Below are 21,167 nucleotides of genomic sequence, written 5' to 3' on the forward strand. Positions count from 1 at the left end.
GTGTGTGTGTGTGTGTGTGTGTGTGTGTGTGTAGTGGGGGAGTGGGGAGGAAGATTTAGAGCTGTTTCCTGTGAGAAGCTACTCCTCTCTGGGGTCGCCTAAGACCATCAGAGAACACAGATATTTACAATTCATAACAGTAGCAAAATTACAGTTAGGAAGTAACAACGAAATAATTTTACAGGTGGGGGTCACCACAACATGAAGAACCGTATTAAAGGGTCTCAGCAATAGGAAGGTTGAGAACCACTGTTTTAGAAGGGCAGTGATGACAGTGGAGGGAGGTGGAAGGCAGAGGTTAGACCCAATCCTTTCACTCCTTTGGAGAACAGGAAGAAAGCGCTCCAAGTCTTTATTATGTATATTTCTTATGTGTCTGCTTTTAAAATCTTCAGGCGGTTACATGTATATTGCTATACAATCTAGCAGAGTGGTGTATATAGAATTTATAAATACAGAATATGGTATATATTCAAAAACAATCTTTTGATGCAGGTTCAGAGGCCAGATGAATTAAACCATACCTGGAACTTACTGAACACTGTAAAAAGTTGGGTGTGTAGCGTGTAGCTCAGTAGTAGAGTGATTTACCTAGCATGGGCAAGACCATGGGTCCAGAGCCCAGGAAAACACACACAGACACAGTCAGTAAGCTGTCATAGACTGTTTCTTAAAAAAGATCTTGGTAGCCGGGTGGTGGTGGCGCACACCTTTAATCCCAGCACTCGGGAGGCAGAAGCAGGAGGATCTCTGTGAGTTCGAGACCAGCCTGGTCTACAGAGCTAGGTTCCAGGACAGGCTCCAAAACCACAGAGAAACCCTGTCTCGAAAAACCAAAAAAAAAAAAAAAGATCTTGGTGTCATTTTCTGCCCTCCGTCCTCCTGCAGAGCTAGCCATGTCCCTGTCAGAGATCGCATCTAGTTCCTACCTCCTGGACCTGAGTGGGTTCACCAGCCAGCGCTTCCAAGGCTGGGTCACAGTGTGCTGCTCCCTCAGAGCCCACCAAGTCCCAGCTAGCACGGGCTACCACTCACAGCCTTAGGCTGAAGGAGATGCAGCCTCTGCTGAGAGCTTCCCAAGGGAGGTCCTGGCTACTGTGGATCAGGTAGATCACATCTGTCTGGCCCTGCTGCGTTCTGATCCACACTCTGAGTATAATAATGACTGTTTTCATAGCTAAAGTTTCAGGCTTGGTGGGTAAAGTACTTGCCACATAAGCATGAAAACCTAGAGTTGAATCCCCAGAACCCACATGAAAAGGTCGGCTGGCTACTACAGCGAGATGGGAAGTAGAGACAGGAGAATCCCCTGAAGCTCATGAATCAACTAGCCTGGTGTATGCGACAGGGACCAACAAAGACTCTCTCTCAAACAGCAGGGGAGGCAAGGATCGACACACAAAGTCATCCTGATCTCCAAACATGAATCACGAACCATGACAAGTATGCCCCCAAATGTGCGTGCGCACACACACACATGCACACACACACATGCACACACACATATGTACACACACATGCACACACACACACACATACATGTACACACATTTCAGGGTGACTTTTTCTGTGCGGCAATAAAGAAGCAAAACAGCGTCATCAAATACTTTGGTAGTTTGTCCACTCTTTCTATGAAGGAGCCAAGTGTCCCCAGAGGGCCATCTAAGCTGAAAAGGGAGAGGAAGAAACAAACATTAGTGTCTGGGGAGAAAAGAAGAAGGTCTCAGGTTCAGGGAGGGCCCAGCCTTAGAGTCCCAATGTTATCAGCCGCTAGGGAAGGCACTGGAGCCTAACTACTGCCTGGCTCTGATCCCACTGCTCCATTTCATGTTTCTCTAGATGATTCTGGCTTCTCTTGCTTATAACGTTTTTGGCTCTCAGTAGCAAGCAGAAATGAGCAGCAGCCCTCATTTCTTGGTCTCTGAACACCAGGATTTGGTCACATTCATGGTTGGCACCTTCTGAGACAGTTTTTGTGTGTGTGTGCGTGTGTGTGTGTGCGCACGCACATTTGGGGGCATACTTGTCATGGTTCGTGATTCATGTTTGGAGATCAGGATGACTTTGTGTGTCGATCCTTGCCTCCCCTGCTGTTTGAGAGAGAGTCTCAGACATGCCTTTGTGAAGTTGCCCCTGCCTCACCATAGTGACAGGGAAGGGCATTGCGTGGGATAATGCTCTTGTACACTGTAAAGATTTGTCACTCATATTGGTTTAATAAAATGCTGATTGGCCTGTAGCCAGGCAGGAAGTATAGGTGGGGTGACCAGACTAGGAGAATTCTGGGAAGAGGAAAGGCAGAGACAGTTGTCAGCCAGATGCAGAGGAAGCAAGATAAGAATGCCTTACTGAGAAGAGATACCAAAGCATGTGGCTAAACATAGACAAGAATTATGGGAGAATTTAAGTTGGTAAGAGCTAGTTAGTAATAAGCTTGAGCAATAGGCCAAAACAGTTTATAACTAATATAAGGTTCTGTGTGTTTATTTGGGAATGAAGAGCTGTGGGACCAGGCAGCACAGAAACTTGCATCTACAGGGTATGAGGTTGGTTCTATGTTTCTTTGCTTGATGCCCTGTAACCTTAGGTAAATCTCCTTAACACTTCTGTGCCCGGGCTTGCCCATCTGTAAAACAGACAAATAGTTCTGAGATGGTCCGTGGAGCTGCTGTTTCTACTGAAAACTGAAGCCTTTGAGCCTGTAGTACTATGAGAAAGGGACCAACAAGGCCAGGATGCAACTTGGCAGGAAGGAAGGAAGGAAGGAAGGAAGGAAGGAAGGAAGGAAGGAAGGAAGGAAGCTATTTTTGTTAGTTGGACCCAGAAGACATATTGAATGAGGCCTGGATGGGCATAAGGGTGTTGAGACCATGTCGTAGTGCTGGCTGAGGCTTGAAACACCCTGGTACCTCAGTTTCCTCATGTATAATTTTTTTTAAATATTTATTTATTATGTATACAATATTCTGTCTGTGTGTATGTCTGCAGGCCAGAAGAGGGCACCAGGCCTCATTATAGATGGTTGTGAGCCACCATGTGGTTGCTGGGAATTGAACTCAGGACCTTTGGAAGAGCAGGCAATGCTCTTAACCTCTGAGCCATCTCTCCAGCCCTCCTCATGTATAATTAATTTTTTTTTTTTTTGGTTTTTCGAGACAGGGTTTCTCTGTAGCTTTGGTGCCTGTCCTGGAACTAGCTCTTGTAGACCAGGCTGGCCTCGAACTCACAGAGATCCGCCTGCCTCTGCCTCCCGAGTGCTGGGATTAAAGGCGTGCGCCACCACCGCCCAGCATGTATAATTAATTTAACAAATATTTTCTGCAAGTTTATTGACTCTGTCATTGCTCAGAAGCAGGGCAACCCCAGGCTTCTGCTCATATGCCCGGGTGGGGCTTCCTCTCTTCCCTTTCCCTGCCCACAAGTCCTCCCCACTCCTCCACTCTGTCTGACGGTGCTCCTTGGCACCAGTGCTCCTGAGGTGGGTGGGTTCTCTCAGTGTGTTCATTTGCAATAATCTTTCTCAACTTCCTAATATTAAGTTGGGGGGCATCATCCCAACCCTCTAACACCCCTGTATCCAAGAAGTCTGGGATGATTGGAAGCCCCTGGCCTGGGAGTTGCTCCGGTCTAGACTCCAACTCCCAGCCAGCCAAGTGCTGACCCCTCTCCTGGGGAGGGTCAGAACCACTCCCACCGCTATTTCCGCTCACACTGGAAAACGGAACACATGGTTTCCAGTTTGCATAGGTTTTTCTTCCTGCCATGCTGTCTCGGTCCACCTGAGGGTGCTGCATTTATTAAACACGGGCATTTTAATTTGGTCAATTCTGGTTTGAGTGGAGTTCTTTGCACCAGCAGAGTGGCTTCTATTAAGATTAAACCAAACACCTAGCAAACCAGATTTCATAAGAGAATGCAGAGAGACATTCAACATACATTTGTATGTATGGTGGTGACGCACACCTTTGATCCCAGTACTTGAGACAGAGGCAGGAAGATCTCTGAGTTCAAAGGCCAGCCTGGCCTACAGAGCAAGTTCCCAGAACAGCCAGGGCTACACAGAGAAACCTTGTCTCGAAAAAATAAAACAAAAATAACAACAAAAATGTATTTGTAGGGTTGGACTTGTAGTGGACAAAGTGCTGAGTTTTGATCTCAGCAGAAACGCGCACCCACACACCCACACTCACACACACCCAGAGAGAGGGGCAAGGAGAGAAGAGGGCTGTGCCCAGGAGTGGGAGGCCAAGGCCAAGGGCCTACTAGAACTCCCATTCCAGGAATTCTGGGTAACCGTGGCTAGGATCTCTGAACGTGGAGCCAGGTCACGGAGTAGCCACAAATGCTTTTCTGAGGATTTAAGCCTGCTGGCTCTAAGTATAGGGCCCGAGAGTTACCAAAAACTTTGCTGAAGTGAAGTCTCAGATCCCTACCCTGTTCTGGGACTTTGTTTTTGACAGGGTCTCACTCTGCAGCCCTGGCTGGTCTGGAACCCTGTAGACAAGCCAACTGACATCCTCCACCTATGCCTCATAAGATTAAATGCTCAGCTATTCTGAGGCTTTTTAGGAAGACAATCTGGAGGTGACTTTGGGATTTGTGAGTGTCTGATTCCATCTGCTTTTACAGGCTGGGAAGACAGTAGTGGCTGCTCTTCCAGAGGACCCAGGTTTGATTCCCAGCACCCACCTGTAGCCCAAAACCTTCTGTAACTCCAGTTCCAGGGACTCTGACACCCTCCTTTGCCGTCTCAGGCACCTGGCACACATGATGTATAGACATACATGTAAGCAAAACACACACACACACACACACACACACACACATATGTATGTATGGACCTTTAAAACATTTTAAGTCCATACTAGCTGTGTGGCTGACTTTTGCTGTCTCCGTGGGAGACCCTGCTGCTACCACCTGCTTGGCAACCAACCGCTTCTTCCTGGTAACAGAAGCCCAGTTTTGTCTACATAGACCAGGCAGGCTGGCTCTGAACTCAGAAATCCACCCGTCTCTGCCTTCCAGGGCTGAGATAAGACATGAGCCACTCTGCGTCAACTTGTCTAGGTTTTGAAGGGGCAGACAGTAAGATACTTGGGGAGCAGAAAGTCCATCTCCAGCCTTAGGGGGGAATCCTAGTGGTCTCTGTTGTATACATCATATCTCCCAGACTCCCTTGCAGTAGGAACCAGCCATGTAATAGTCATGACCCATGAGTCATAGAAATAGTCTGTGTGTAATCTTATGGGATTTGATAACACAGGAAGACGTGAAAGCCAGGCCAGATGCTGATCCTCCATTGTTTGCCCTGTGAGTGGGGTGTGGCCCAGGGCAGCTCACGGACCGCAGGTAGCAGTCTAAGGAAACAGCCCACGTACGTAGGCAGAGCAGGAGGCAAAGCATTTGTGTTGTTGTTTCTTTTTAGACAGGGTCAGTCTCTCTATGCAGCCCTGCCTGTCCTGGAACTACCTATATAGATCAGGGTGGCCTTGAACTCATAGAGATCCTTCTGCCTGTGCTCTGAGTATACCACACCTGGCTGTTTTGGTTCTGAGACAGTCTCACTACCACATATAATAAGTTAGCCTTGAACTTGTGATCCTTCCAACTTCAGCCTCCCTGGTACTGGAATTAGCTGTGTATCATCACACCGCATAAAGCTTTGCTCTTGAGAATATGGTTGAGTCTCAGCTGCAAACCCAGAACTCCGACACTGCCACTGAGACTTCCCGTCCTGAGAGCAGCCTGCACACACCTGTTGCACATACTCCTAGGGCCTGCACACAGTAGTAGGTGCTCAAAAAATACTTGAATAAACTTAGAATAAGTGAGTGCCGTGTCTGTATGTTGTAAGTCAAATGTTGCTTGTATCCAAAGAATTCAGCATGGTCATGTCTCACCAGGCCTGAGAACTTCCTAAGGACAGAAAAGTGTTTGGGCATTGGCGAGCCCTGTGCCCCACAGATCTAGGCACAAGATACATGTTTTGTAGAAATGAGCTGAGACACTGCCCAGGACTGGTCTCTGTGCCTGTCAGAGCTGAGGGGATCTGGAAGCTCTACTCAGTCCTAGGGAGAGAAGTCCAAGGCAGTTGGTAAGACTCAAGACAGGCCACGCTGGCATTCCCACACCAAAGGATGCCTGGGAGCCAGCTACTGTTGGCAAACAGAGGGGCCCTGGTGGGCGCTACCACTAAGTCTTCATGAGGTGCACAGAACTTGTGACATTAGCCAAACCCAATCCCTCCCAATTCTTAACCCAGTCATCAAGTCCTAATTCTGAGTGTGGCAACCATGGGAGGGGGGCAGTGGAGAACATGAGATCTAGGGAACTGTGGATTTGATGAGAGCAGCCCACGTCGGCTCATATGTTTGAATGCTTGGCCCCTAGTTGGTGGAACTGTCTGAGGAAAGCTTAGGGAGTGTGGCCTTCGAGGAGGTGAGCCACTGGGGGTGGGTCCTGAGGTTTTAAAAGCCCATGCCAGGCCCAGTCTCTCTCTGCTTCCAACTTGTGGATAAGATGTAAGCTCTCAGCTACCGCTCCAGCACAGTGCCTGCCTGCTGCCACGCTCCCCGCCATGATGGTCGTGGGGGCCCCTTTTGAACTTTTAGGCAGGCCCCAGTCAAATGGTTAAAAGTCGCCATGTGTGTCTTCACAGCAAATAGATTAGTGTGTAAGACAGGGACGTAAGCAGCTGCGCACACTGGGGGCGTGACAATATCCCACTGTGGACTCGGATTGGTTTTCATCTCAGGGAGTTGAGAAGCTAGGGAAGTGGAGGTGACTTCAATCCTAGAGCACACGCAGGAGGGACAACTGTGGAGATCTGCTTGGCTGGAGAAGAGGGTCTCTAAAGAGGGTACAAGAATAAAGAAACGGTGGCCGGGCAATGGTGGCACACGCCTTTAATCCCAGCACTCGGGAGGCAGAGGCAGGTGGATCTCTGTGAGTTTGAGACCAGCCTGGTCTACAGAGCTAGTTCCAGGACAGGCTCCAAAGCCACAGAAAAACCCTGTCTCGAAAAAACAAACAAACAAACAAAAAACCCAGACTCCAGACTATAAGAGTTCCAGGACAGGCTCCAAAGCCACAGAGAAACCCTGTCTCGAAAAAACAAACAAACAAACAAACAAACAAAAAGAATAAAGAAACGGGCAGAGTGGAAGGAGTACTTGTACCCTCAGCCACCACCCGATAGATACACTTCCCTACTATGGGAAGGCACCACCTGGCTGGGCACCATGGTTTCCACCACGCAGAGGCTCCCACAGGCACTGCCCTAGGTGCTGGCAGGCAAAAAGGGAAGATTCTGGGGCTGCACAAGAACCAACTCAATGAGAGTGGACCCAGAGGTCTCCAGGCTAACAGGGGCACCGCACAGCTCTCAGCGAGAGCTCAAGGTTTCTAGGAGAAGAAAGCTGCTCTCTCTCTGCAAGCTCCTCATGCTTCCCGTGACCCCGGGGACCAGGGCTGGCGCGGGGAGGGGAGGATTGACTGGACACAACAGCGAGTGTGAAAATTAAATCGAGATATTTAATAGACAGTGCAAACCATAATTTCATCTGAATATAAATGTATGCACATGTTTCCAATGAGTTATCTATCAATTATCACAAACAGCAATGAAGACCTTAGAGCTATGTTAGAAAACTGAATAGCTGGAATTTAATTCTGACAATCTTATTTGCTCAAGAGAGAATACATCCATTTCAGATCCGAGTCACAACTCCAAAAGACCAGGGGATAGGAGTGACAAGGGCCAGGGTGGTAAACATGGGGGCCAGTACATGGGTGATACACAGAAACACAGCTCTTGGGGAAACCAAAACCAGATGTGCTATTACAGCTAAGGACAAGAAAAAGCCCATCTATGGCTTTAAAAACGACTTTTCTGCCAGTACCGTACACGTCTTACAGAGAGCTGTGCGACAAGTCAGCTGACTTAAAGGACACGGGCTACATTTCTGGATCATTTCAACTGCAAGTGGCCGACCCTTTCCATGGAGGATTCAGCAGTGGAGTGTGGAGTTAGCGTAGTCCAGAAGCTCAATGTTGGATTTGCAAATACAGTTTATTTTACAGAAATTCAACAGCAGGCACCTCCCTCCCGCCCACCCCTCCCCCCGCCCGCCCCTGGGCACAGACCATGCTATGCGAGAGTGAGCAGTGATGCGGCCTACTGCTTTGGGTGAGATCGAGCGATGGAGGCTGCCTGCACCGCGTCCTGCCTGCCCGTCGCACAGGCCACCAGAGTCTGTCTGGGCCCAGCCTATGCTGGACCAGTTACATGGATCCGGCCCAGTTCTCCAATTCCTTCATGTCGTCGTCTTCCTCCTCCTTCTTCTTGACTGTGTGGAGACAGAAAAGGTGGTTTCTGAAGGCTGACTGGGAGCTGGGGCTGTGCTCCACTGTGTAGGCACACAGCTCTGTCCTGCAGCTGGCTGAGGCCTACAGCATACTCCTCTTCGTGCCCACAAGCTGCACCCAAATTCAGGAAACCAGGCACACCTTCTGCCCCAACTCCCCTCAGCCCTCGGCAGGGATAGCCACACCAGGAGGGGCTGTTTACATGAGGCTCCCCAGGGTTAGGGAGAGGAGCAAGATCATCCCTCCGAAGAGATTGCACTCCTGGTCAAATCGACTCCATTTGGAGTTGCTGGGGCCATGCTTTGCTAGGCTGCCTGATAGCCACTGAGCTGACTAGCGGAAGAGCAGAGGGAGACAGTCGCACCCTGTTCACACCCTGCTGGCAGGCCCTTGTCTCCACTCCAGGCAGGCAGTTTTGCCTTTCTAGGAGCTCTGTGTGGAGTACTCAGGAGAGTAAGAGGGAGAAAATGAAGGCAAGGAAATGATAGTTTACAAAGCAGGTCTCTAAACTAGCCAGAGCCGGTTCCTTCCTGAGAGCACATAGCACAGGGTCCTAGACGGAGCCAGACTTAAGTTCTCACGACCCTCCCTGCACAGTGACTAGAACTTTCCCTTATTTGGTGATAAGAAAAATCCTTCTAGAACAGAACAGAGGCTCTTAATTCCCACTCCCAACCCCACAGGGGACATGTAGCAATGTCTGGAGACATTGTAGTCATACAACTGTGTGCAGTGGAGAAGTCAGGGGTGCTAGCCTGGAACTGTCTGGCTACATAGCAGTGCTGAGGTTAGGAAATCCTGTTCCGCAAATGACACTGGCATCGTGGTCAGCACAACACATCCTCTCTGGCTTAGAACCCAAGCTGAAGTCAACTGACCATCCCCTTCTCATGGTGCCGAGTGTGTCCCGACTGTGGGCATACTCACCGGGTTTGGATGGTAGGGCCACAGAGGGGACATTTGGTAGCGGGACTGTTTCGGGACCACTGATCTCCAGCAAATTCTTGTCTAGCTCCTCCTGTTCAAGAATCTCCAACTCCTTCAAGAGTTCGTCCTGCAAAAGGAAGCATGGTGAGACCCTCTCTGCAGACATTCCTCCCCTTGATGCCCAGCGAACCTTCTGAAGAGGCTACTGGTGCAGGTATGCATCCGGAGTTTAGTCTCTCTCTCTCTCTCTCTCTCTCTCTCTCTCTCTCTCTCTCTCTCTCTCTCTCTCTCCTTTTTTTGCTTTTGTTTTTCGAGACAGGGTTTCTCTGTGGCTTTGGAGCCTGTACTGGAACTAGCTCTTGTAGACTAGGCTTGTCTTGAACTCACAGAGATTCACCTACCTCTGCCTCCCAAGTGCTGGGATTAAAGGTATGCACCACCACTGCCCAGCTGCCTGTGGGCTTCTTGGGAGGAGGGACTGTATCCTTTCTTTCCTTTGCAGGGGGAAATAGTGGGACTTGAACCCAAGACCATGCACATGCTAGGCAAGTGCTCTCCCACCGAGCTACATAACTAGACTTTTATCTTTTGAAATTTTGAGCCCCAAACTCCTGAGTTACTAGGTTACAAGTCTGCACCACCAACCCAGCACCATTCCTTTTTTGTTTTCTTTTGTTTTTGAGATTTACTTTAAGTGTATGGGTGTTTTCCCTGCATTTCTGTCTGTGCACCATGTGCACGCAGTGCTCCCAACAGAGAACATCAGGTCTCCTAGAACTGGAGTTATAGACAGTTGCTACCTACCAAGTGAGTGCACACAGCCTCTTCTGGCCTCCAGGGGAACAAGGCATGCAAGGGGTGCACAGATATACATGTAGGCAAAATACCCTTAAGCATAAAAATCAAAATTATGTTTTCTTCTTCTTCTTTTTTGAGACAGGGTCTCACTGCCACTCTGGATGTCCTGGAACTCTCTACATAGACCAGGTTAGCTTCTGCCTTTTAAGTTTTGGGATTAAAGGCATGTGCCACTATGCCAAGCATTAAAAAAAAAAAAACCCCAGGCCGTGGGAGCACATACCTTTAATCCCATCATTTGGGAGGCAGAGGCAGGCAGATCTCTGTGAGTTCAAAGCTAACCTGGTCTAGAGAGTGAGTTCCAGGACAGCCAGGACTGTTACACTGAGAAATTCTGTCTCTAACAACAACAACAACAACAACAAAAAAAAAAAAAAAGAAAAAAAACCCAACCCAAACAAACAAACAAAAAACCCAGACTCCAGACTATAAGGAGGTGCACACACTTGGCATTGACATACTATGTTGACATCTAAGCCTGAAGTTTGTCACCTGAGAGACTCATGTGATCTTCAAAAAACCACTTACCTCGTCAAACTCCTCCCCAAAGCCTACAGGTTTGGAAATAGCTGTGGAAATCTCCTCTGCAAGTTCCTGCTGGTCAGCAATGTCCTGCATCAACTCATCCACCTCATCAATGTCCCTGAAATGAAACGACAGATTATCACATTAGCACAGACTGGTCTGAGCTTGCAACAGAAGCCCTGCTGCACAGCATCTGCTTCTCAGCACCCAGTTATGTGCGTGTTGTGCAAGGCTGGGGACTAGAGTTCTTGCCCCAGAACCCACATAAAGGGGGAAGGAAAGAACTGACTCCCGAAAAGTTATCTCTGATGGTCACATCCACACAGGCGTGGGCACACACTCAGAATAAATGTGAAACTGGAAATCACAGAATCAAGCAGATGGAGTCCTCAACACCCCTTAGTCAAGCACGGAAGGAAAACAGGCTTAGCACCGGGTGAAGTATAGCACCCCCAATCCCAACCCCAGATATGTAAACAGATCTGAGAGCACAGGACTTTAACTCTTCTTCAAGCCCCAGAGCAAATCAAAACAGGAGGAGGTAAAAATCACAGAGCACAAAACGGAGTTTGGCCCTTCCCTACTCAAACATTTCTGAGGGCCCAAAGGAAAGCAAATGTGTGTGCTTTATACACTGCATGTCACACGGTTGTTTAGGATGGTCTGTGCACTGCAGAACACACACTACCTACTATCTACCCATTGTGCTAAATGTCCAGGAGCACAGATGTAAAGGGAGACGGCCTTTGCCTCAACAGCACACCTCATGTATGTGAGGGCAATGCCCTACACCTCTTGTCTCTAGAGCAAACAGCAGCAAACTTCTCCAGGCCACTAATAAACATTTTAATGTAGTTTATAGATTATTAAACAGTCAACAGAACAGCTCCAGACAGTATGCAAATGAAGAACATGGCTGCTATACAACGCAGGCCACAGGCAGCAAGCATTCTGCCAACCCAAGCTAGAACATGGCTGAGCAGCCAAAGCAGCAAGTGCTCCAAGTACCCCTCAGTGCCAGCCGAAGGGTCAAAGAACTAAAATAAATAGAGGGTTTTCACGGAAAGACCCTTGGCCTTCACAACTGCAGCCAGACCGAGCATCTGGTTCTCAGGTCACGGGCATAGAACCATCCATCCACAGGGAAGGAATGACTGCTGAGGGCAGCGCAGAGGGCAGCGAGAGGCAGAAAGGTCCCTCAAAGCCCTGGGAGGATGCAAATATGCTAGGGCCCAATCCCATGCCCACTCTGCACAGGCAACGTCCATCTTGGACAGTCTGATAAACAGTGGCAGCTGAGAAGACTTCCAAGGATTGTCCCAATTTGGAACTAAGCCTGTCACAACAACCTAGAACCAGGCAAAACAACAGCAATAAAACAGTTTCTCTTTCCATCCCTGAGCGCTTGTGGAAACAAAGACATCAAGACACAATTCACTCAGAATCCAAAGAGGGAGCCAACCACAATAAAGTCACAGCCTGAGTAGCACCCTCCCCCCAGATGTCCCCGCCCAGCAGTGGCACGCACATGTTGTTGTGGGCAGTCTTCATGGCCTTGGCAGCAAAGCTCATGTTCTTGAGCACCTCTGTGTTGGTGTTGGCATTCTCCAGGGCCTCCCGCTGGAACTCGATGGTGGACAGGGTGCCATCTATCTGAGTCAGCTGCTTCTCATACCTCTTCTTGCGCTTCAGAGCCTGCAGGGCCGCTGGAGGGAAGAAAGAAGCCTTGAGCGTGTCTGGCATGGCACGATGAGAGGACACTGAGGCCTTCTCCCAAATGCACTGCATGCACCCCAGCTGCTGCCTCCTCTGTAAGAGGGCTAATAGCATCTTCTCCCGGGAGCACATTCAGTTTTCTAAGAAAACACTAAAGTTTGTACACCTCACGATGCAGACAGGGAAGAAGCATGAGAACACAGTCTGGCAACCACATCTGCTGCGAAAATCAAAAGTATGGACAGGCTCCCAGAGCAAGGATGCATTCTGGGGTCACACTGCAGGCTCCCAGAGCAAGGATGCATTCTGGGGTCACACACAGACACAGGCTCGCACACACAGGTGAGTGGCTCAGCTTCCCTGCTAGGTTCACTGCGAGGAGCAAATGGGCTAACAAACAGAGCAGCCTAGCACATTAGCAAAGCAGATAGCACACGGAAAAAAACCCTGCTGGCTCTAATATTATAAAGCACCATTACGGTACCATTTCACACCAACTAAATGACAAAAATAATAAATGACTGTAACAAGTACTAGACCAGTTTGGTTAAAACGCGATGTCACAAAAAGCCAACAGCTCTCAAACTGTTAATGCTCTGAAACACAGTGGGAATGGAGCACAGCACAAAGATGCTTCTGGCTCTCTGAGCCAGGGATTTCTGTCTGGAAATTAACTGAACAAAACCAGAAAGAAAGCCCCATGCCTAGTGATGGCTAGTACAGCATTCTCTGTAACAGAAAACACATAAACACAACTGAAGACGGGGCTCCTGGCATGAACAAATTTGGAGCTTAACCATGTGGTCAAAATCAATGGCATTTGCTCTGTTAGCTTTCAGCCTGTGTGGAGAAAGATCATTTTGTCTGAAGGCCAATCAAGGCCAGCATTTCAAGAAGATGAATCCGTGGCAAAGCTAGGACCAAACTACATTTCCCTGCTCAAATGCAGGCTCCTTCCCCTCACAGTCTCAGAAAGGTAGAAGTGCAGCTGGGCTGGACTGGACTGGGCTGGGCTGGTCAGGGAAATGCACGCATGCTCCCTCATCCAGGAGGTGTGCATCAGTGCCATCCACGCAAGCCGCAGGTCACAATCACCACCTGGCTAAAACTAAAGTTATTATCCCCTATTGACATATTAGAACCACGTTATCATTTTCTCTAATGAATTGTTCTGGTTAGCAGTAACCCCTTGTATGCCAAATCCTAAATTCCCTGATATCAACCTCTACTTCTGAAATCCCCCAAATCCCAGGCATGGTGGCCCACTACTTTAACCCCTTGCACTTGGGAGGCAGAGGCAGGCGGATCTCTACAAGTTCAAGGCCAGCCTGTTCCACAGAGAGTTCCAAACCAACTAGAGCAACACTATGAGGTCCTGTCTCAAAACCAATCAACCAAATAAATTCTAAATAATATATAAATATACTGGGTGATGATAGTGCATGCCTTTCAGAGGTAGACAGATCTCCAAGTTCAAGGCCAGCCAGGGCTATACAGAGTGACCCTGTCTCAAAAACCAAGAGAAAAAAATGAATTACATATTTTGTTTTACATATATATACACACACATACATACACACAATATATATGTTAAAGTATGTGTGTGTGTGTGTATATGTACATAAACAAAAATAAAAGCCTCCCAAGAACAAATGCCTTGGAAGTAAATGCCAATACACCAGGGAAGCAAGGAATCAAGCTCCAGTAAACGAAAAGCCAACTACTATCCATCGTGCAGACCAACACCTAACACATCAGACAGGTCTGCAGCCAGTTAATACATGCCAAGTTCATTCTCTGACTCCATGTGTCTTCATACACAAATGTTCCTGTCCTAGCAACTTAAGGCAGATATGTAAGGTATAGACGCATTTCTTATTTAATTACACTGTTCATTTACAAAATGAGCTTATCCGTGTAACTGAAGGAGCATATATTCTATGTAGGAGTCTTCAGATAAGGCACAGCTCTCCTTGCCTTTTTCTTGGTTCATACAATAGCATCTTTTGCAAGCCCCTCACTGTAAGGTAAGCATGCAGAAGCTAGGAGAAGGTCCCCAGAATATACCCTTGTCTCCACAGTCACCCTCCTGCTGCTGGCTTATAAAGTTCATCCCAGAAAGCAGTGGATTTCCCAGGCTTGTGCCTGACAGGGACTACGATTTTTTTTTTTATTTTTCCTCCTACTTCATATCATATTTTTCTTTTTTAATTTATTTTTATTTTATGTACATTGGTGTTTTGCCATTGGTGTCAGATTCCCTGGAACTGGAGTTATAGGCAGTTGTGAGCTGCCATGTGGGTGCTGGGAATTGAACCCAGGTCCTCTGAAAGAGCAGTCAGTGCTCCTAACCAATGAGCAATCTCTTCAGTCCTGTAACCTGTATTATTCAACTACCTGACATACCCAAAAAGAAAGGGTACAGCTGGGGTGTGGGGAGAGGATGGCACACACCTTTAATCCCAGCATTTGGGGGGGCAGAGGCAGGCAGACCTCTGTGTGTTTGAAGCCAGCCTGGTCTATAGAACAAGTTCCAGGACAAGCTCGAAAACTACACAGAGAAACCTTGTCTCAAAACAAAAAACAAACAAACAACAACAACAACAACAAAAATCAAAACACAACAAACAAAAAGAAGCAGTACACTCTGAGAAACCCCTAAAATCTGCTTCACAAAAACAGTAACCCTGAAAGTGCTGTTTGGTCAGCACCTGGCCTCCAGGAAGGTACGTGAACACAAGTATCACAGCCCTTCACTTCCTGCACCTTACACACGCGGGGCCCTGTGCTGGAGGATAACTTAGGGGAAGCAGGTGCTCCCACGGGCCAAGTGATACACTCCTTTCTGAACACTTCCAAGTAAAACTCCCTTCTTCCCACCTGGATGTCCACTGGGGGTGGGGAGTTTGAGGCAAGGCCTTTCTTACACCATAGCTCAGGCTGGCTTGGAAATACTGTATAAGGCAGGCTGGCCCTGAACTCTGAGCAATCACCCTGCCTCAGCCTCCCAGGTGCTAGGATTATAGGTATGAGCCACCACACCCAGCTCTAACCACACATCCCACCAGACTTGTTTTCCTAAGTGGCCAAAGTCCACAGAGCCCAAACCCAGTATCTATCTACCTAAATAAATGCAAACTGGCCTGTAAGGACTTGCCAACCGTCCCAAATTCAGGATGGTTGTATTAAAGAAACAGCTTCGAGGCTAAGAACAGCTAGCTGTTCTTCAAAGAGGAAGAATCCAAAGAAACCCAGCTTCAGTCACAGAACTCCGTGTCATTTGTAAACACACTGGCTTTCACAGCAGAAATTTAACCCTGCTAACTGAAGTTTAAGAGGTTGTTTTTAGATGAGAAAAAGTCTGTGAAATCTCCATATTTAATTACGCCTTTGCCAGTTCCAAGAGAGTAATTACAGCAGCAATTACAGAATCTAATAACCAGCTTTATTGGCTCTGAAAGCTGAAGCAAAAGCAACTGCAACCATGTTGAAATAAACATTGGTCTCCAGACATTTGCTTCATTAGACCTCCTAACAGCTATTTAAAAGGCAGCATGCAGGAGACACCCCAAGAAGCAGAGCAGCTAGTAGGGAAGCCGTTCACCCAGGACTGGAAACCCCTTCTGCATGGCCTCTGCAGTGACAGCAGTGTCAGTGAATTTGTCAGTTCAGGACAACTAGGGAGGGCTTCCTTTTCAGGACAAGGTCAACTAGATTCTCCTGGAAGAAGGGAGGTCTAAGTGCTGTGTGTGCCCCACATTCAGTATAGGTGGAAAGAGCCCAAAGCATCTCAGCGGACTTGAAGAAAGCATGACTGCACACTCCCTGAGCACAGGGAACCTCCGCATGGAAGAGGAGTCTCAGGAAGCAGATCTCCCATAAGTGGATGGCAGCATCTGCAGTCCTTCCAAAAGCTACGCCACACCACTGAAAGCACCATCACAAGTGAGGACAGTCAGCATAAACCACACAGCAAACACCAGCACACTCCAGAGGATATTTTCCCCCAAAAGACAACATATGCCTCCAACATTCATGAGATTATGAAGAACCCTCGTGCTTGGGCAGGCACGACAGGAGCGCAGTAGGTGCTAACAGCCAGAAGAGGGTGCTGGATCCCTGGGAGCCAGGGTGAAGGTGGTCTGAGCCACCCAATCTAAGTTCTGGAACTGAGCTCTAGGTCCTCTGCAAGAGCAACACTCTCAGCTGTGGAACCATCGCTCCAGCCCCTGCCATTTCTTTCCTAAACTCTGCCTTTGCAAATCTTGTTTGAGATTTGTGCTGATCCATGGAAGAACTGAAAAATGACACAATTTGCTCTCCTAAATCCTCAGAAGAAAAAGAGGTCGCTCACATTTGTAATTCCAGGGCAACAGAAAACAAAACAGAAGGGGAAAAAGGAGAGAAGTGGTGGTGGTGGGGGGGGGAGAGCGAGCACCACATCAAGGGTATTTTCTGAGTAGGTGCTGTGATCCTGTCTACAGAACCAGAAGGCAGAAGGCAGGGTGGAGTTTCATTTTCCTGCCCTGTCTGAAGACAGCAGGACCAGCTTGGGCTTTAGAGTAAACACAAAATTCCTCAGAAACCAGGACCAGTGAGTGAGACGGATCAGCAGGCAGGGGCACTTGCCAGCAAGCATGATGTTCTTCTAAGTTAGATCCCCAGGATCCACAGGGCAAAAGGATGATATAGTTTCTTACACACTTACACACACACACTCACTATCTAAAATAAATGTGATAACATTTTTTTTTAAGTTCTCAGACGCAAAAACGTACCTTTAAAGTCCAGACAGGTTGCTTTGTTTTAGGATCACCTGTAGACCAGCCAGCCTCATTCTGCAACAGCCTTGGAATGATACCCCGACATCACTGTACTTATTCCCACACAGCTGGGGAATTCAGGCCAGAAGCACAGACACATTTTTCCAAGCAGCCTCATTCTTGTGATGTATCTCCCTGCTCCCTAATTTGCTCTCTGTGGCCTGGAGCCAATGCACTCCATTTAGCAATGGTAAAATGAGTACTTGTGTATGACCAGGAAATGGGAGTCCGAAACCCTGCTGACTTCATCAGCAGACACACAGGGAGTACACAGGCTGTACAGTACTCTGTGAAGAGGAAGATTCTAGAGAAAAAGAAGCCTCTTATCTTGTAACACAAAGATGAAAGAAATATGCCCACAATAACAACCTCACAGAATGCTGAGCCACCCAGAGGCACAGAGACAGCACATAGCGTGTTCTAGGCACAACTGGGAGAGACACCTGCATGGTCCAGCAAACTGAGATCTGCTGGGCTACACGTTATTAACAGCGGTTTAGGAAGTCTAGGGGCTAGCTACTAAGTCGAGCTCTACCGTTATCGCCCTGAGCCAATTTCCTAGTCTCACTAACCCACACTGTGACAACAGCAATCTCAAGAGGTTCTTGTGCTGGTCAGAATGAGGCATGCATGTGATGGGCCAAGCAGAGTCTGATACAATAAATGCTCAGGAAATGTCTGTCACTGGAATGTGGCACTGCAAAACTTCCCAAGTCTATTTTCATAGGAAAATATAATCACCAGTGCCAAGATTAAAACACAAAACAAAATAGTGTGCATGTATACACACGGATATATACATGTCAACATCTGCAAAACACAGTGCGGGGCTAGGCAGTGGTGGTACACGCCTTTGATCCTAGCACTTGGGAAGCAGAGGCAGGTGATCTCTTGAGTTGAGGCCAGCCTGGTCCTATAGAGTGAGTTCCAGAACAGTCAGGACTAAATAGAGAATCCCTGTCTAGCAAAAAAGAAAACAAAACAAAACAGCTTGGGAAAAACAAGCCATTTTCTGATCGCAGCAACCACGTAAAAAGCCAGGTCGATTATCTGTAATCCAGTACTAGGAAGTGAAGATAAGTGGGTGGGTCTCTGGGGCTAAGGCTAGCCAGACACAGGAATCCAGTCTCAAGGAAGGAAAACAGATTCATAAAAACAAATGCTTAGTATAACAACACACTTGCAATCCCAGCATTTGAAAGGTAGAGATAGGAGGACCAGAAGTTCAAGGTCACCCTCAACTACACTGTAAGCTTAACACCAGCCTGGGTAATATGAGAGCTTGTCTCAAAAAATAAAATTAAATTTAAAAACAAACAAACGGTCTTGATAGGTAAACTTTTATATTTTATTTATATACTTTAGCCCCAAGTCCACATCTGGGGCGTCCTCTGCAAATGCTGACTATCTGACAACACAGATCCCACTCCGCAGCCCAGCACCAACCTGCTGGAGCTAAGTAGCAGACAGCATCCCTTTGACGGATCTACCTACCTATTTATCTCTCTCATTGTCTTGAGAGGTAGCCTCACTACAGTCGCCCAGGCTGGCCTTGAGTTCTTGATCCTCCTTGCCTTGCAGCCTTATACACACCGGGATTACACAGCTTTTGAGGAGGCAAGGTGTACTTTCCAGGTCACCACAGAGCCTACTACAGCCTGTCTGCTATGGACAGCGCAGGCATCCAGCTGAACAAGCTCAACACCTTGCTTGAAGTCACAGCATTAAAGACAAGAGACAAGAACCTAGGTGTGGTGTTCTGAATGGACAGCACTCTCTCTACTTTCTGAGAGACACTTGGGTCCTGACAGCACCTGCAATATACACCTTGTGGTTCTCTATATGAAATCTAGTTCCAACTAGATCACCATCAGAGTATGTCACAAGTAAGACTCTCGCATCTCACGGCCTCGGCCTCCCCAGGAAAAGCATGGGACAGGGAACAGGTATTTCCTCCAACTTAAACAGTACAGGAGCTCACAGAATGTTGACATTTCCAGTGACAGACTAAAACACAAAGATAAAACTCTCCTGATGGATGTGTATCTCCTGAAATGTAATTAATGCCCACACATGCCACTTCCTGAGTCTATCACATAATCACGTTTATTCTGTGTATCTTATTAGCAGCCTCTCTCTTCTTGACTGGTTTCACAACCTGTGTCAGAAAGATCAGAGACTCTTGCTCGTCTCTGAACTCAACTATTCCAGCTGGGCAGAGGAAGTTAGCACCCAGAATTAATGCTGGCCACATATGTCACTCGGGAAGAAGTGAGGTCAGAACCCTCCTGCCATCTCTTTATACTTCTAATATTACCACCCTCTCTAAACTTCTCCGCTGCTCAAGGGTACTAGAGCCCAGCTCCCCTGCCCCACAGTCATCTCTTTCTTTGCCCCCGCCCCTGTGCTGGTAACTGAACCTAATACCGCATACAGAAATACAAGTTTAGCACCAGGCTATATCTCCAACCCCAGTCATTTCTTCTTAAGACTTAAGAGGTCCTCAAGTAGCCAATGACTGATTACCCTGAACTCCAAGTCCAGCCATACATACACCCACTGTGGGGATTTTTCGTTTTTTTTTTTTTTTTTTGAGACTGGGTTTCTATGTGTAGCCCTGGCTGTCCTGGAACTAGCTTTGTAAACCAGGCTAGTCTCAAACTCACTTTGACAACTGAGTAATATCCCACAGCCCCAGCCAGGACACTAAGACAATTAGAACTCTTACAAACTGGGAGTACCTGTAATCCTAGCACTTGGAAGGCTGAGACAGGAAAATTGTTTCAAGTTTAAGCAGATTGGGCTATATCACAAGAACCAGGCCTGCAACCATGGTTACACAGCAAGACCCTGTTTCAACAACCAAAAAAAAAAACAAAAAACAACCAACCAACCAACCAAACAAACAAACAAACAAAAAAACAGGTTTAACTATGCTCTATATCCAAAATATTATGGTGACAGGAGGTATTTTTAACCAAACTGAGCTATTAGAGATTTAAATTAGAGAGGACTAACTGAGGATTCATACTGCAGGGGAGAGACTGGCAATATGAATACACAACAGCACAAATAAACCAAAAGAAACAAACCTGGTATTAGGTAAAAAACTTTTCAAAAGATAATGAACTAAGTACAATGAACCCCTAAGACAGATAGACACAGACACACACCTCTATCTCAGAATACAACGAAAGTGCTCAGAAGATAAAAAGAAAACCCTCAAAGCGGCTAGAAGGAAAACATTAACCAGAGATTCCTCATAGAGAACAATACTAACAAGCTGCCCACTCTATAACCTCAGCACTGGAGGCTGAGCCCAGCCTCAGCTACAGAGTGAGACCCTGACTCAGTAACCACACAGGGGCTGCTAAGCTGGTCAATGTGCTTGTCCAGTAAACACGAAACCCTGGGTGCTGTGGGACAATGGTCTTTTATCCTGTCACTTGTATTTTAATAAAACGCTGATTGGCCAGTAGCCAGGCAGGAAGTATAGGTGGGGCAACCAGAACAGGAGAATTCTGGGAAGAGGAAAGGCTGAGTCTACAATTACCATCAAGACACAGAGGAAGCAAGATAAGACTGCCTCATTGGTAAAAGGTACCAAGCCACATGGGTAACACAGACAAGAATTATAAGTTATAGAAGTTAATAAGAAGCCTGAGCTAATAGGGCAAACAGTTTATAACTAATGTAGATCTCTGTGTGTTTCTTTGGGACTGATCGGCAGTGGGACAGGGCAGGACAGAAATCTTGGCCAATGCCTGGGTCCAACCATTAGACACAAACTATGTACAGTGGCACACGCCTGTGATCCCAGCATTCAGGATGTTGAGGCAAAAGGACCAGACGTTCAAGGTCAGGGCTGAGAGATGGCTCAGTGGGATACGGGAACTTGCCACCAAGCCTGGTAACCTGAGTTTGATGGAGTACACAGAGAGTCTTCTTCTA

General features: G+C 47.4%; 1 protein-coding gene across 1 annotated transcript in view; it reads right to left on the bottom strand.

Annotated features, from left to right (window-relative positions):
- Positions 1-7,511: 7,511 nt before the first annotated feature.
- Chmp4b (charged multivesicular body protein 4B) overlaps positions 7,512-21,167 on the bottom strand; it is a 40,525-nt gene continuing 26,869 nt past the window's right edge. Inside the window, exons 2-5 of the mRNA XM_005363094.2 lie at positions 12,206-12,383; positions 10,681-10,795; positions 9,295-9,421; positions 7,512-8,348 (exon numbers count right to left, since the gene is read on the bottom strand). Of these exons, the coding sequence (XP_005363151.1) occupies positions 8,284-8,348; positions 9,295-9,421; positions 10,681-10,795; positions 12,206-12,383 (485 nt within the window). The 3' untranslated portion in view covers positions 7,512-8,283. The remainder of the gene's footprint in view (positions 8,349-9,294; positions 9,422-10,680; positions 10,796-12,205; positions 12,384-21,167) is intronic.

This window comes from Microtus ochrogaster, linkage group LG8 (genome assembly GCF_000317375.1).
Source record: "Microtus ochrogaster isolate Prairie Vole_2 linkage group LG8, MicOch1.0, whole genome shotgun sequence".
Lineage (NCBI taxonomy): Eukaryota > Metazoa > Chordata > Mammalia > Rodentia > Cricetidae > Microtus > Microtus ochrogaster.